The sequence below is a fragment of the Caretta caretta genome, chromosome 8 (assembly GCF_965140235.1).
Source record: "Caretta caretta isolate rCarCar2 chromosome 8, rCarCar1.hap1, whole genome shotgun sequence".
Classification (NCBI taxonomy): Eukaryota; Metazoa; Chordata; order Testudines; family Cheloniidae; genus Caretta; species Caretta caretta.
Genome location: NC_134213.1, coordinates 10,123,835 through 10,139,162, shown reverse-complemented (window position 1 = coordinate 10,139,162; position 15,328 = coordinate 10,123,835). Strand labels below are relative to the sequence as shown.

Sequence of the window (15,328 nt, the reverse complement as noted above, 5' to 3'; positions counted from 1 at the left end):
CATTCCATTTCTATCAGGTTTCCCAACAATTTGCAGGGAGGATTCCTGTGGGACATCTCCAAACCCCATCTCATTGTCCTTTCTAGAGTTTTGTATTTTCACATTTTAGAATAATTCACCACAAGACAACATTGTATCTTAATGAAGCCCTGGTGGTATGAGAGTTGAGACATTCAGCAGTGGCACACAAAATAGATACCAGTATATGCACAATGTAAAATAAAAAATAGCATGTGCTAGTAGGGTGTGCAAAAGAAGCTTAACGGAGGAGCAAAATAGTTTCTGCCAACGTATGCTACCTCACGAGTCTCTCTCTCCATCTTGCTCAATCATAGACCAGCTGGATTTATCTGTCACTTTGCACGGATCCCTGAGGAAGTTCAGAAAGATGGGGGAACCCCATAAAATTTATGTTGTTTTCTCCAGTTGCTTCTGATGTTCTGTGTGGGTGATACGTATTTTGAGCTACATATCGACCTTCTAATACAGTTCAAGAACTAATATCTCTGGGCCAAACTTGCAGTGTTTAGGAAGTGTCCGAAGTAAGGGTTGGACGGGGGACTCTCAGGGAAGGATGTCGGATTGTGTTCCCTTTGGTAGAGCTGGCTTTTGGGGCACAGTGCACTCCGAGGAAGCAGCCAGTGCATTCACCTGACTTCAGGAAGTGCCGTTGTGACAGGGGTTGCATGTAATACAGAAGAGGGATGATTTGTATGCATGCTCCCCACCCAATACCTGCACATAGTCCAGCCCTAAATAAAATGTTTTCCATACAGTCCATATATTCCATATAGCCCTGTCAGGGAACATAAATAATCAATAGACACCTAATTGTCAGGCTACTGGAGCACATCTCTGTGACTTTTAGGTATCTTAGTTATAAGCCCTATTCATAAACACTCTCGCACCATCAAGATACACAGAGCATAGGAGCAACCCACTATGGTCCTCCAGGTATGGATGTGGCGGGAGGCGGCCAATGGAGAAGTGAAAGGAAATAGATCCTTCTACAGTCCAGCTTCTCTTGTTACTATTCTCTCCACTGCTTGTAAGGGCTTTTTAAAGCACAAACCTCTTTTTGTTCTCTTTTGTTTGTAAATATTCACGTTTGTTAGCTTGTGCTGTCTCCAGATTAAACCAGCCAACTCTCTGGTTTCTTAAGATTTAGACAGTCAGTATAGAGATCATAAAGCAAAGATTGCTTTGAAATCCTTTTTTCCCTTTTTTTTACTTTTCCTCTTTAAAAGATCATATTTTCCATTTCTCCTTTAATTTCCTGTCTTTTTTTGTGTCTGTCCTTTACTTGCTCTCGACTCTTGACCTCTTCCCAGTGAACACTGCCTTACATCTGGTTCTCCCTTAGAAATCATGCACACAGCACCTGAGAGGGCTACCTGGGACAGCTGGAGTTGGAAGTACGTTTTATATTAGTTGCTATATTTGATATGGGCTGAAAGCTAATGCAGCTAATCCATTGGTAAAGCGTTATAAATGCTGGAACTGTAAATACATATATCGCATTAAACAAGCAGCTCTCATTAAAACAAATTATTTCTGTACTCTACACATAGGGGAGATATTTTATTATTTAGTAAAGTGTTCACTAAACTAAAGAGAGCCAAGAAAAGGATCATCTTAATTTTCCTTCTCAAATTTCCCATGGGCTGAAACTAAAAGAAACAAATTATGAAAACATCATATTTTTGAAAGAAAAACAGTAACCATCTGGAATCTCGTTAATTTTAGAGGTTAAACAAATACATTTCAGGGGATGGAGCATTATCAGAACAGGATACTTTTTTGCTTATAAGAAGCAATTTTATCCTTTTAAACTATTCCAGAATTCATTGATCGAAAGGACTGGTGTTAAATCAAGAATTAGTATCCTGTTTGCCTGAAATGTCATGAAAATGAGCTGTTTTCGTAGATTATTTCATTTCGAGGTGGATTTTGCCCCACCTTTCGTTAGAGGATGTGGGTAAGGAACTTCAGCAAGTACAATTCTCCTGCCTTTCATTGCTTTCTTTGCTTATATCACCAGCAGTTTTTCAGCAAATACTGAGTATTATGTAATATTTTAAGAGACTTTTGCAAATATTAGATTTCAACATGGGCAATTCTTTATGAAATACCTCTAATTAGTTACTGTTTTTATTGATTTCTCTGTTTATTTTTCTTTAATTTATGGCATTGGCAATCATCTTTCTGCTCATATTGAACATTTTCCACTTCTCCCCAAACACTGTCCAATTACTAATTATACTACCTGAATTTTGCTCTCTCAAGCTGAAGACCATTTTTATCATTGAATGCTCTCTGCAAACTAGCAGCTGCCCCTTATCACCATCTACCCAACTTATTTCCAAGTATTATCATTCAGAACATTTCAAGTGAAGGTCAAAATCTAAAATTCCTTTCTTGTTCAACTTGCGATCCTCAGATGGGAAACAAATTCTTCTGCTCTGGTTAACTCTTTTGAGAATTAGGGTTGGTCTACACTGAAAAGTTGGGTTGACCCAGCTGCTTCCCTCAAGGATGTAAAAAATCCACACCCCTCGGTGACGTAGGTAAACCATCCTAACCGCCGGTGTTGACAGCACTAGATTGGTGGAAGAATTCTCCCATCAACCTAGCTACAGCCTCTTGGGGAGGTGGATTAACTAGAGATAGGAGAACCTCTCCCATAGCTTTAGTGTCTACACTTAAGAGTAGAGTTAACCTAAGGGCTGGAACTTTTGGAGGTAATGCATTAATGTAAAATGCAAGCACTGTAAGTGTGATAGGTGAACCCGTTTGCATAAAAGAACCAACTTGAACCTGTCTCAAATTAAACCCAGAACAAGTTGATTTCTCTGCATTATTATGATTATTATTATCATTTTATTATTTATTTTATTATTTATTGTGGCTGTGATTATTAGGTGTTATCATGAGGGACTAAAAGCATGTTAGGTGCTAACAGAAATTAGTAAGGGCAGATGGCCTGATTTTCAGAAGTGCTGGGCTCCCAGAGCTTCCATTCATTTTAATGGTTATTGGTGAGCAACACTTCTGAAAAATTAAACAGTCCTTGCTACACAAAATGTATAGTCTGAGTTCCCAGTCCTGCAAAGACTAACATATTGGCTTAATTTTACACAGTGTGAGTAATCCAAATGACTTTAGACTTCTCACAGTGTGCAAAATTAAGCTTGTGCGTAAGTCTTTGCCCTACTGGGGACTCAGCATGCAAAAGTCATAAGCCAACATTGAGGGTCATAAACAAATAAAAAGGGGTGAGAAGGGAAGAGAAAGGGTTACAGTAGTAAGATCACACCAATATTGAGTAAAATGTATATGTCTGCATGGCCCCATCTAATCAGGCTTGGTTGTTTTTTAAATAAATATTAATTCAGTCATTTCTCAGAGGTGACTTGGCAGAAGTGAGGTTTTAGGAAGGATTTGAACAAGAAAAGGAGGATGATCTGACAAATAAGTTTTGGGAGGGTGAGCCAAACACAGAGCGGGGAGTATCTTTGACCACTTCTGGTACTGTCACAAAATGTCACAAGGCTTTCTGCCCGGTTCTGCAGGCCCAAGAGATTCATATAATTTGGATGAATTTCAAATAAACATCCAGACTTTTTGGGTGTCTAGCTGAGCTGAACAGCCAAACCTTTCAAGGTTTTCGCATCATTAATTAATACTAACACAAAAGCTTCTGACATTAAGAGCTATGAAAAGAGACAACATGAAAATGTCACACTGCGCTTCACGTACGCTTTGAAAGCATAGGCCTCACTCTTTGTCTCTACTGTTTTATCTTGAGCTTTGTCTTATAAATGCACCAGTTTTATGCAAGCTTCAGATCAGACCCTGTTTCCTCAGCACAGTAACGTAGCTACTCGTGTATTCATCTCACAGCTTTGACTACAATATCTTGGCCTCTTCTGCTTTATTTATAGGACTGGGAATAATAAGTGACAGAAGGATCAGAGGTGGTTATCAAGATAGGTGTCATCTCTGTGGAAGGATAGCCACAGAATCCAGAGCATGCTGTATGACAACTATATCTGGGCACAACTTTGACATGAAATGTTGGGAGGGTCACAGGTGGGATTTTAAATAAAACTTTCATTTATTGGCTCAAAAAGCATGTTTGGAATGGGACAAAAACCTTTCCTTCCCAAAGTAATGGAGTATGATCCCTTTATTCTTCATGAAAATTACAGCGCTAACCACTCTTTTTTTATACTTATAAAAAAGCTTTCTGCTGTTTTAGGGAAATGTCAGCAGTAAATTCTATTTATAATTAGGATATTTGTGTCATAAATACACTGAGGCTTTCCAGTAACCCAGCCAACAAAGGCTGGGTATTTTTGAAGATAATTACCTTGTTAGTGCGTATGTATAATTTTTGCAGTTGAGCAAAACTTGGAATTTCCATCCTCCAGGAAATTCTGATATTTTAACATTTGTTTTTGTCCCAAATCAAGATAAAGTCTCCATATCAAACTTTTCCTAGAACAAAAAGTTCTGAAAAATTTTGATTCAGAAATGTTGAAGTGTTTTGACATTCCCAAATTGAAATGTTTTATTTTGAGTCAGTTCAACATTAAATTGCATCTGCCTATTGAGTGCAGTGCTTCATGGGAATTGTAGTTTGGGTACCTCAGGCCCCTCAGTCTTCCCTACTGGATCAGCACACTGGCCGTACTGCATGCCCCATGACACAGAGCACTCATATGACTCCCCGGATAAATCACACGGGTCATTCAGGGAGGAGACTGTGATGCATCATGGGAGATGTAGCCTGACCAAGGAGGCTGGCCCTAGGAGATAATGATGGCATGGAGTACCTAAACTACAGCTCCCATGAAGCACTCAGTACCCTATCCAGATGCAATATAATGTTGAGCTGCCTGAAAGCTAAATCTTTCAGTTCAGTTCAACAAACTAAAATATTTAGATTTTGATCTGAAACACAAATATCATATTTAAATTCTCATTGAAAAACTGAAAAGCTTTGACACAATTTAATTTTTGCTATGGAAAATTTTGTTTTTGCAGAAAGTGTGTTTTCCATCCAAAAATCATGTGGATGGAAAATTCCCAAACAGTTCTAGTAATTTGCAACAATGCTAATAGTGAGAGGAGGGAGGAATGCACACAGACGGACAGGAAAATAATAAGGCTGTACAAACTCTGCAGAAGTCAGTTCACATTTCAGCATTGACTTGCTCCTGAATATCCCGAACTGAAAGAATAAAAGTAAATTGCTTCACTGTTTATCTTCACCCCCATTGTGACCATGGAGTTGAAAAACTCTGTAATGGAAGTGCTGCTATGAAAATCTGAGCACAACTGAATTACAAGAGGCTAATGGTTTTACATTCTGCTGGATTAATTATTTCTGTTTGGGGGAATAGGTATTTGAAAACAGTGTTTTCTGTTTGTTAGCAATAAAACAATGCCAAACTGTTATGTAAATTGTTTTACCCTTTGGGAATAAATCTTCAGTTTCAGAGCTTGCTCTTAAATTGTCTGTATAGGGACATTGAGCAGTGTTTGGTTTATTGATCTGGGCATAACATTTGGATCCCAGAATGGCTTCATTCTACTCCTGCTTCTTATACTGACTGTGGCCTGGGCAAGCCACTAAGGGTGACCACATTCTGCCATCCTTACTCAGCAAGTGGTCCCACTGTCTAGTCAGATACCACTTAAGGTGAGTAATGGTGACAGAATCTGGCCCTTAACCACTCAGTCTCAGTTTCCCAGTCTGTAAAAAATGGGGATAATTGTACAGATCTACCTCTGAGTAACCTGAGTATTAAAAGTTGATGTTTTTAAAGTGCTTTGCAGATAAAAGGTGCAATGATTAATGTAATATAATGTATTGGGCCTGATCCTGGCATATGTACTCAAGCAAAACTCTCAGAGAAGTCCTGTGGTTAAGGACAGTAGGACTAGGGACTTCTATTTTTGACTTTTCAAAATATGTTGGAAATTATTTGAAATGAAATCCGTCTCTTTTTGAAGAAAATGTACACCAGAGAAAAATCTCCGTCTGTGTGTGTGTGTGTGTGTGTGTTCGTATGTTCGTTCTTAGGACACCAGGTTTTGTACCATATGTTGACTAGTTTTGTTCACATTTTAGCTGCCATAGATCTGGCAACGAAAGGACTTCTTCCCTCATATTGGTGCCCATCCAAGCCCCTGTATGATCAGTGTTCCCATCCATTTTGGCACTCATGTTGTTTGAACTCTACATATCTTCAAATAACAACCTGGAACCATTGGTTCATCTATACACATACAGCCTTAATCCATCTCAACATCTAGGTAATGTTACCTGAAGCCCCTTTTTAATAATAATAATAATAAATTTTAGTTTGCGAAGTATCTTTCATTCAGAAGGATCCTAAAGTGTTTTATAAATGAAACTGCTAGACAAATGTATACACAGGGGCCAAGATTTTCCTTAGAGTGGGAACACCTCTGAGCAGGGACTGTCCTTCTTAAATGTTTTGAAAGTGCCTAACACAGAGTAGGTGCTACCACAAATAATAAATAAAAGTACCCAGTGATTTAGGTGCCTCACTGAAAACACCTTGAATGGGCCCGTTTTTCTGAAAATGCTGAGCTCCCACCATCTGAAAATCAGGCCTTGTTAAGGCATCTCAGGCAATACTCCCAAAAAACAGAGGCATCCAAAATCACTAATTACTTTTGCAAATGTTGGTGTAGGTTCATTATTTCCACCCCTGAAATGCGGCTGCATTGGGATGAAATGCAAACAGCTTTTGAATAGTGCACAGTAGCATCACAAAATAATTTAACGCAGGAAATTGAAAAGAATACAATGTCTTATTGAAAGTGCAGGAGAAATTTGGATAGGCAGACTGAGATTATTTGAGTTGAAATTTGACCAGGGCGCTGGGCTTAACATCTGTAGATTTATGAAAAATGCCAAGGGTTCTTTAATGACCACAGATTGTCAGGTCCTTGGTTTTCTGTTTTATCCACATGATGAAGGATTATTCTTCTGCAGAAAGATTGTAATCCGCATTGAGAAACTTTTCATCATGTTCCATGATGGATCGTCCCTGAACAATGTACCCAAAAAATGTCACAAAATATCAGGACATATATGCAAAATGTCACATAAGGCCAAATTTCATGTCTAAAAACTCCTGTGCTGGGCTTTCTGTCAAGTCATGCTGACTCTTGCCTTATGCTGGATACCAAAATACAGTAGGAAAGGTTGTAGCATTCTGCAGCATATAGCAGGGTTGTCAGTGAAGTGTAGAGGATGCATCCTCCAGAGTCCAATCCTGCAAGGTACAGATTGATTTCAAGGTTTGCTGTGCCCTCAGGCTTGCTATGTCACAATTCAAACTAAGGGCCTGCGTCTGCTCCCAGTGTTTTGCCATTCTTCTTAGTGTATACACAACATGCCTCAGATGGCACGGGAACAGGATTTGTCTCTGAATTTGGTCTGCTGGTTGGATCATTAGCTTCCCCATCCAAGGCCTGGTATTGACAGGGACTGTGTTGTGAACATTGATCCATGACATTGAATGATATGGGCAGGTTAGGGATCTTTGTGTATATGTTTGGGATATTTCCCAAAGAGGATATTTCCAGACTGGTTTTGCAAACTGGTTATGACATCTGCATAACACCAGTGTATTGAAGTAAGTGGGACTGTGTGCATCAGAAAGCAAAATCTGGCCCTTAAAATTCTTAGCCGCATTAATTTTAGAAATGAGCAAATCTGAGGATGATTTTGATTTTGCAAAAAAGAGGCTTAGATCAAAAGGACATGTTATCCAAACCCCAAATGTTTGAGTGGCGAAACTATTTGGATAAGTGGTTCCCAATCTCAGGTCTACATCTACATTACAAAATTAAGTTGACCTAATTTACGTCGGCATCACTTGGGCATGTCTACACTTTGCTTCTTGTATTAGCAGTGCACATCCTGTTAGTGTGGAGCATTGTGGGGTGGCTTCTGAAAGCCAGCAACAGTCAATGTAAACAACTCCGTGTCTACACTGACACTGCGTCGACCTACCTACAGTGACATTGAGTCTACTCTTGGAGGTGGAGTTAAGTCAGTGTAGTGGGCGAGTTAAATCGGTGGGATTGAAATTTTAGGGTGGACACTTAGAGTTAGGTCGACATAAGCTGCCTTGCGTCAGCCTAACTCTGTGGTGTAGACCAGGGCTCGCTTATTACTCTAGTTCTGTTCTGTTCCTTTTGGGTATTCGCTTCTATCGCCTAGTGCCTTTTAAAAACATGCATTCAGATGATGTGAACTGATTTGGTTAGAAATGTTTTTTTTCCATTAAAGCTAATATAATTAGGACCCAGTTCTGCACCGTACTGAGTTCTTCCTGGGAAGTGTTGTCCGCCACCAACTCCCATCTGAGACTCAGCACCCTTCAGGATTGTACCCAGAGTCTGACAGCTGATTTAATACAACAGCCTGAGTCCACTTGACTTACCGTATATTTCTCATGTGTGTAACGTTGTCTTTGTAGTTGAAAGTACATAAATCTGAGTAAGTAAAATATCACGACGGGATATTTTCTTTGATTTTTCCCTCTGACTTATTGAATTAAAGTCCGTAAAGCTCTTTCTACCTATGCAGCAAGCACTGAAGATGTCAAGGAGGCATAGTGATATGTACTCAGTAGTCCAGAGTTCCAATTCTAGGCTTCCTAGAAATGAGGTTCCTAAATAAATGTTTCCTAAACTTCAGATGTGTACCATGGGGCTATATTACTTCTTTCTAGACTACTGAATTTCTTTCCCTAATATAGTCAGTAGTCAAAGCAGTATTTATATATGGAGTTTAGAATGGATTAGACACTGGGAAATATTCTAAAAATATAAATGACCTGCCCAGCTGTTATACTTAATGAAAACATCACTAGCTATTCTTCCCTGCTGCACTTGATTTCTAATCCTTTTTCTTCAAAATTGACTTTGCAAATGAAATGGCCGTGAGTGAGTGAGTGAGTGACTGTCGAGGGCGAACGCTTGTTGAGAAAGAAAATGGTGCTGTTAATTTTGAAAGCCAACATGGAAAGAGTAGACTCCTCCCCAAAAACTGGTGATCCAGATAGGTACCCACCATCAGTCATGAAAAAGGAGTGACATGTTTATCTTTACAGTCCTCTCATTCCTGTGGTACCATAATGATACCCAGACAAAAAATGACAGTCACATTGCCCCCTTCATAGGTAGAGGAGACTGAGATCTGATGGATATTGGCCTGAGACATACTGAAGGGCGAATGCAGCTACATTCTCCCTGTACTCCATCAAAACATCCCCATTGGTGCTTCAAGGGATAGAAGATCTGCTAGTGGGGAGGGAACAGGCTGGCACAGAGTTAAGGAGATGAGTATGATTTTAGCATCTTTTCTCCTAGAAACTTGTAGGATTTTTATGGGTAGGTGAATACTGACCCTTTTGGCATCAACTTACCCATTTTTCCCATCCATGGTTTGGAAATGCCATTGAGGAACTAACGATGAAACCAGCCTGCCAGAATCTCCTGACAGCATCTATGGTTCTGCAGATCTGCTGTCATCCAGCCAGTTCTATGCAGGGGAGAACCCCTATTCCTAATGAAAGTATTCGCAGGAAGCCAAGCCTAAGCTCACAGAATTTCTTTGTCCTTGAAAGGGAGTAGCTAACTGAGTCAGGGGCCAAGTTACTCACATATCTCTAGGGTTGGACAGTTTCTGAACACTCATTACCTGTTAAATTAGTTTTTCCCTACCCTCTCAATCCTAGAGGTGGCCGTTCCTGGTCAGGTTTGAACACTGTGTCAAGGTGACATTTCATTCATAGAATCATAGAATATCAGGGTTGGAAGGGACCTCAGGAGGTCATCTAGTCCAACCCCCTGATCAAAGCAGGACCGATCCCCAATTAAATCATCCCAGCCAGGGTTTTGTCAAGCCTGACCTTAAAAACTTCTAAGGAAGGAGATTCCACCATCTCTCTAGGTAACGCATTCCAGTGTTTCACCACCCTCCTAGTGAAAAAGTTTTTCCTAATATCCAACCTAAATCTCCCCCACTGCAACTTGAGACCATTACTCCTTGTTCTGTCATCTGCTACCACTGAGAACAGTCTAGAGCCATCCTCTTTGGAACCCCCTTTCAGGTAGTTGAAAGCAGCTATCAAATCCTCCCTCATTCTTCTCTTCCGTAGACTAAACATCCCCAGTTCCCTCAGCCTCTCCTCATAACTCATGTGTTCCAGTCCCCTAATCATTTTTGTTGCCCTCTGCTGGACTCTTTCCAATTTTTCCACATCCTTCTTGTAGTGTGGGGCCCAAAACTGGACACAGTACTCCAGATGAGGTCTCACCAATGTCGAATAGAGGGGAACGATCACGTCCCTCGATCTGCTGGCAATGCCCCTACTTATACATCCCAAAATGCCATCGGCCTTCTTGGCAACAAGGGCACACTGTTGACTCATATCCAGCTTCTCGTCCACTGTAACCCCTAGGTCCTTTTCTGCAGATTGCAATCTACACATTGGTGTAGCTTGCTCTGCTATTTCCTGTGCTGTGACTCTTCTGTGGGTAGGGGACTTCGCTCCCAATCTGGATCAACAAACCAACACCTTTCAGAAGCAACATATACAGTGTGCAAAATGGATGGCTGTGTTGGAAGTCCCAGTTACCTTGAATAGTTTGGTTCCTTATTGGAAGGTCTCCATAGTGGCCTTGCATCTCATTAGTCAAAGACTTCTGCCCTTACTTGCAAAGGCATAATATTATAAATATAGGGATGTGACAAATAAAAGGGTGATAAATGAAATATAAGCTTGTACAGTAATAAAAGTTACATTATAGTTAATACTGCATTGCCTTCCACTATAAACCCTTGTTTTTACATACTCATTACTTTCTCAAAACTTCTTCTTTGGGTTTAATCTTTCCTTCCTTGGATTTAGCCTCAGGGTGGAGGGGGTGATTGTTACTCTCTTTAACAGGAGAGTAAAGTACGTCCATCAGACCATTTCTGAGTTATGGAGGAGTGGGGGAAAAAATCATCTCCCCTCCACCCAGAATAAAAAAAAAATTTAAACTTTCACCAAGAATGTAGAGATGGCCAAACAAAAAAATTCTTCCAACTTGGCAAGGGCATACGGACTTTTCCTTAAGCTTGAGGGGGGAACGAATACAAAATTTACATTGTCGAAAAAGCTGTAGTGTCTCGCTTGACAATTAGGAGCGGGCTACCTCCAGAAACAGAGCAGTTAGAAAACAGAAGAAATGGCAAACCCATACATATTAGTGCTACTCATAATGGATTCATTCCGTGCATTCATTAGAGCACTGAGAAGGCAAGCAGTGGGACTTGTTCTTGGGCAAGTTAGTGGGAGGAGTATTACAATGTTCCGTGAATTGGAGAAGATACATTGTGGGTTACTTTGTGAGGGATATCTGACTCTGTTGCACAGAACCGTGTTTTGTATTCTAAAAACCTGTTATGAAAATTTAGGATGAGTTCATGGCAAGAAAGATAAAATGGTTTGAATCTGTGAATTCAAGCACTAAAGATAATGCAGAAGCAGGAATATTCATTCTGACAGATGGTGTCTAATGTAGCCTTTTTTCTAATAAATATTGACTTCTGCTGGGCGTTAATCTCTTGGTAGAAATTTATGGAAAAATTAGATGTTTCTCAGTAAAAATTCATAAGGGGAGCAAGTAATAGATGCTTTTATCTAGCTAACAAAAGGACTTGTGACAACCTTTAGAGATGGCAAAGCCTCATTTGCACTAGAATTGAAAGAACGTGACAGCTTTCTTTAAGAAACAGATTTCCTATAGCATTAACAATAGCCTTAAACTAACCCAAATATGGGTTATAAATTATTCCCAGTGTCCTGTTCTAATAAAATTTCTAGGTGAGGGGTTTTTTTTCCTGTTTGACTGATGTACTTTCTTTGAAGTTCTATAAAGTGACAACCCTTACCTTAACTACTCACCTATTTCTAAGTGAGAAACTGCAGAGATGGGTGTGTGGGTTGGATTTTAAATCACAAATTACATCTACCTCTATGGAGATACTTGAATACAGTAAGAAGAAAATCCTTTCATTGTGATTTATATTTCCTTATATGTTGTATCCCTTTCCCCTACCCTTTGTCTGTCTTTTACTTCTAAACTGTTAGGCCAGGACCATGCTATGAGTAACAAAAAATGATTACGTTCTAGTAGAAGATCCAGAAAAAAGTTAACTTGCATGATCTTTGCAATTTAATTTGTTCCTCTGTTGTTTTGACAGCTTGCACAGACAAGGAGCTGAGAAGTCTTGCTTCCCGACTAAAAGATTGGTTCGGTGCTCTTCATGAGGATGCAAATCGTGTCATTAAACCAACAAGTTCGGACACAGCACAAGGCAGTAAGAAAACTCTTTATAAAAATAAAGTTTTAGACAAGTTCACATGCATTTAAAGGGCAGAACTGTCAATACAATCCCTAGTACATCACTATAGTGTCCCTGGGCAAGTATACTAATATCTGTGCCATATAACTGACCTGATCCTAAGAGTTGCTTAAAATATACAGCTCCCATTGATTTCTAAGGGAGTTACAAATGCACTCTCAACCCCAAACTGTCCTAAAAGAAGACAGTAAGACATATACCACACAAACACCCACACACAATTCGGACTAGACAATCGGCCTGCTGTTATGGCCACAGAAGGTTCAGATACTAATAGAGAGAATCACAAACCTGCTAGCACATTATATGACTGTCGGCAAAATGGCAAACAGAATATGTGACATATATGCATTAAATGTACAACACAGAGAAAATTACACTGGGGCTTCATTTTGTTATTTCCAATTAGCCTTATATAACAGGAATTATAATAGGAAGAAAATGTCCAGAGGATAGTCACTGGCCTAGACAGATTAGTTGATGCAGAAAGGTTAGAAAATTGGAATTGTATGTGCTAAAACAAGAAGCATTCATGCAATGCGTCCCAAGTATCTAATAACACTTCACAGCACCTACTGCTTTTGATATCCCTATTTTTTTTAAAAAAGGCAGCACCCTATAGGTATAACTCAAGTGATGAATTTTGATGTCCCTTACCCAGCAGGGAGGAAAAGACTCACACAGGGGTTACAAAGAAAGACTAAGTTGAAGTGAGCTTATGTTCTTTTAAGGCATGTCATTTTATGGGTAAACCTCTAAAATACATGCAGGAAAGGTACATAGTTCGAACTCTCTAAGGGCTCGTCTACATGGCAAGTCACTGCAATGCAAACCAAGGAGTCTATATACAGTGCACCAGCTTGCAGCATAACAACATCCTGGACACTGCTACAACACACTGAAAAGGGATCTCACAAAACTGGGTGACTGGGCAATAAAATGGCAGATGAAATTCTATGTAGATAAGTGCAAAGTAAGGCACATTGAAAAACATAATCCCAGTTACACATACAAAATGATGGGGTCTAAATTAGCTGTTCCTACTCAAGAAAGAGATCTGGGAGTCATTGTGGAGAGTTCTCTGAAAAGACCCGCTCAACCTGCAGTGGCAGTCAAAAAAGCTATTAGGAACCGTTAGGAAAGGGATAGATAATAAGACAGAAAATATCATAATGTCACTATATAAATCCATGGTATGCCCACACTTTAAATATTCCATGAACTTCTGGTCACCCCATCTCAAAAAAGATATATTAGAATTGGGAAAAGTACAAAAAAGGGCAACACAAATGATTAGGGGTGTGGAACGGCTTCCCTATGAGAAGAGATTAAAAAGACGGGGACTGTTCATCTTGGAAGACAGACGATTAAAGGGGAAGATGATTGAGGTCTATAAAATCACGAATGACGTGGAGAAAGAGAATAAAGACATGTCATTTACTCCTTCACATAACACAAGAACCAAGGATCACACAATGAAATTAATAGGCAGCAGGTTTAAAACAAACAAAAGGAAGTACTACTTCACACAAAGCACAGTCAGCCTGTGGAACTCCTTGCCAGGGGATGTTGTGAAAGCCAAAAGTACAACTGGGTTCAAAAAAGCTCTTTCCTTTTACTGCTCTCTTTGCATTCCCCTCCTCAGCAGGCTGATCACTTCATTAAATTGAGCTGGTTTGGTTATGCATGTGAAGCCTTAATAGGCATGTACATCCTCAAAGCAGTCCATTTTGGGATGCCCCTGTGGCAATAAAAAGGAGCAGAGAGTGGAAAGAGATGACTAAGATGTCTTGGACACAGCAGCAGTCTAGAGAACGTGGTCCAGTGGAGATTTCTCTGTGCTACATTAAATTTTCAAGATGCTACTGTGAGTGTAAATAAGCTCTTTGGACGTATTAAGTTCACCTCCAGGTGAAAAAAAAAATCACTCCTATTTTTTCCTCTCTTAAAAGCAAAAAAAAAAGAGGGAAATCTGCACTGTTTCAAGAACTGGACCTTCAGCCAATGTAATATTTGTTTTTCTGATTTAAATTAAGCACCTTGTTTCAGGCACTATGTCTTCCTCTCTCTCTCTAACTGACAGCACCTCAGTACATAACACTAATATGAATACTGAGGGACATGCACTGAAATAAGGAAATAAACAAATTAGTAGCTAGGATCAGATTCAAATTGCTCTTCAGTCTGTTGCTAGTTCATAATGTTATGTTGTTTCTAAAATCTACTCAGTTGGTCTGGGAGGTTTATCTTTTACATTTGGTGAAGCTGTGTGAAATGTAAAAAAGAAAGCCTCAGAAATATTTCTGGATTTTGTTTTGTATTTTTAGTGATGATGGAGATTAGGCTAATTATTTTCCTGTTAATTTAATTGTTGAATAATTTAATGAAGTCACTAAAACTCAACTCATGTAAGTCACTTCTTGGAGAGTAAAAAAAAAAAAAAAAAAGCAATTTTATGTGCCAGAAGGTATATTTATTTTTAATTAGGAATTTCACATAAAGGTTTTTTGTTGATGTTGGTTTTGCATCCAGAGGAGATGGATGGTTTGGGGGTAATAATGGGATATGGAGCCTTGCACATGTAGGTCACCAGTTTGAATCCCTTCCAGAGTCATAGTGAATGGAAGTTGTTAGGACTTCGAGCAGTTGTCAGATGGAATGTAAAATGTAATGGTCTCAGTCCAGCTCCTAGTGAACAGGTGTCCAAATCAGAAAAACCACTGCCACAATTGACACTAATTGGCATCCTTGTTGTCAGTCTCTGCAGAGGAGCCAATAAGTGAATGAGCATGAAGCCTGCGCTATACTCTGACCCTTAGTGGTGGTCATTGCAAAGTAGGGTTGAGGCAGATGGGTGGG

The 15,328-nt window shown here is 39.6% G+C and overlaps 1 protein-coding gene across 4 annotated transcripts in view; it reads left to right on the top strand.

Annotated features, from left to right (window-relative positions):
• The window catches only part of SPOCK1 (SPARC (osteonectin), cwcv and kazal like domains proteoglycan 1), a 480,430-nt gene that overhangs the window by 444,663 nt on the left and 20,439 nt on the right, over window positions 1-15,328 (top strand). For all 4 annotated transcript variants that reach the window (XM_048860608.2, XM_048860609.2, XM_048860610.2 and 1 more), the window contains one exon: window positions 12,308-12,424. In XM_048860608.2, the coding sequence (XP_048716565.1) occupies window positions 12,308-12,424 (117 nt within the window). The remainder of the gene's footprint in view (window positions 1-12,307; window positions 12,425-15,328) is intronic.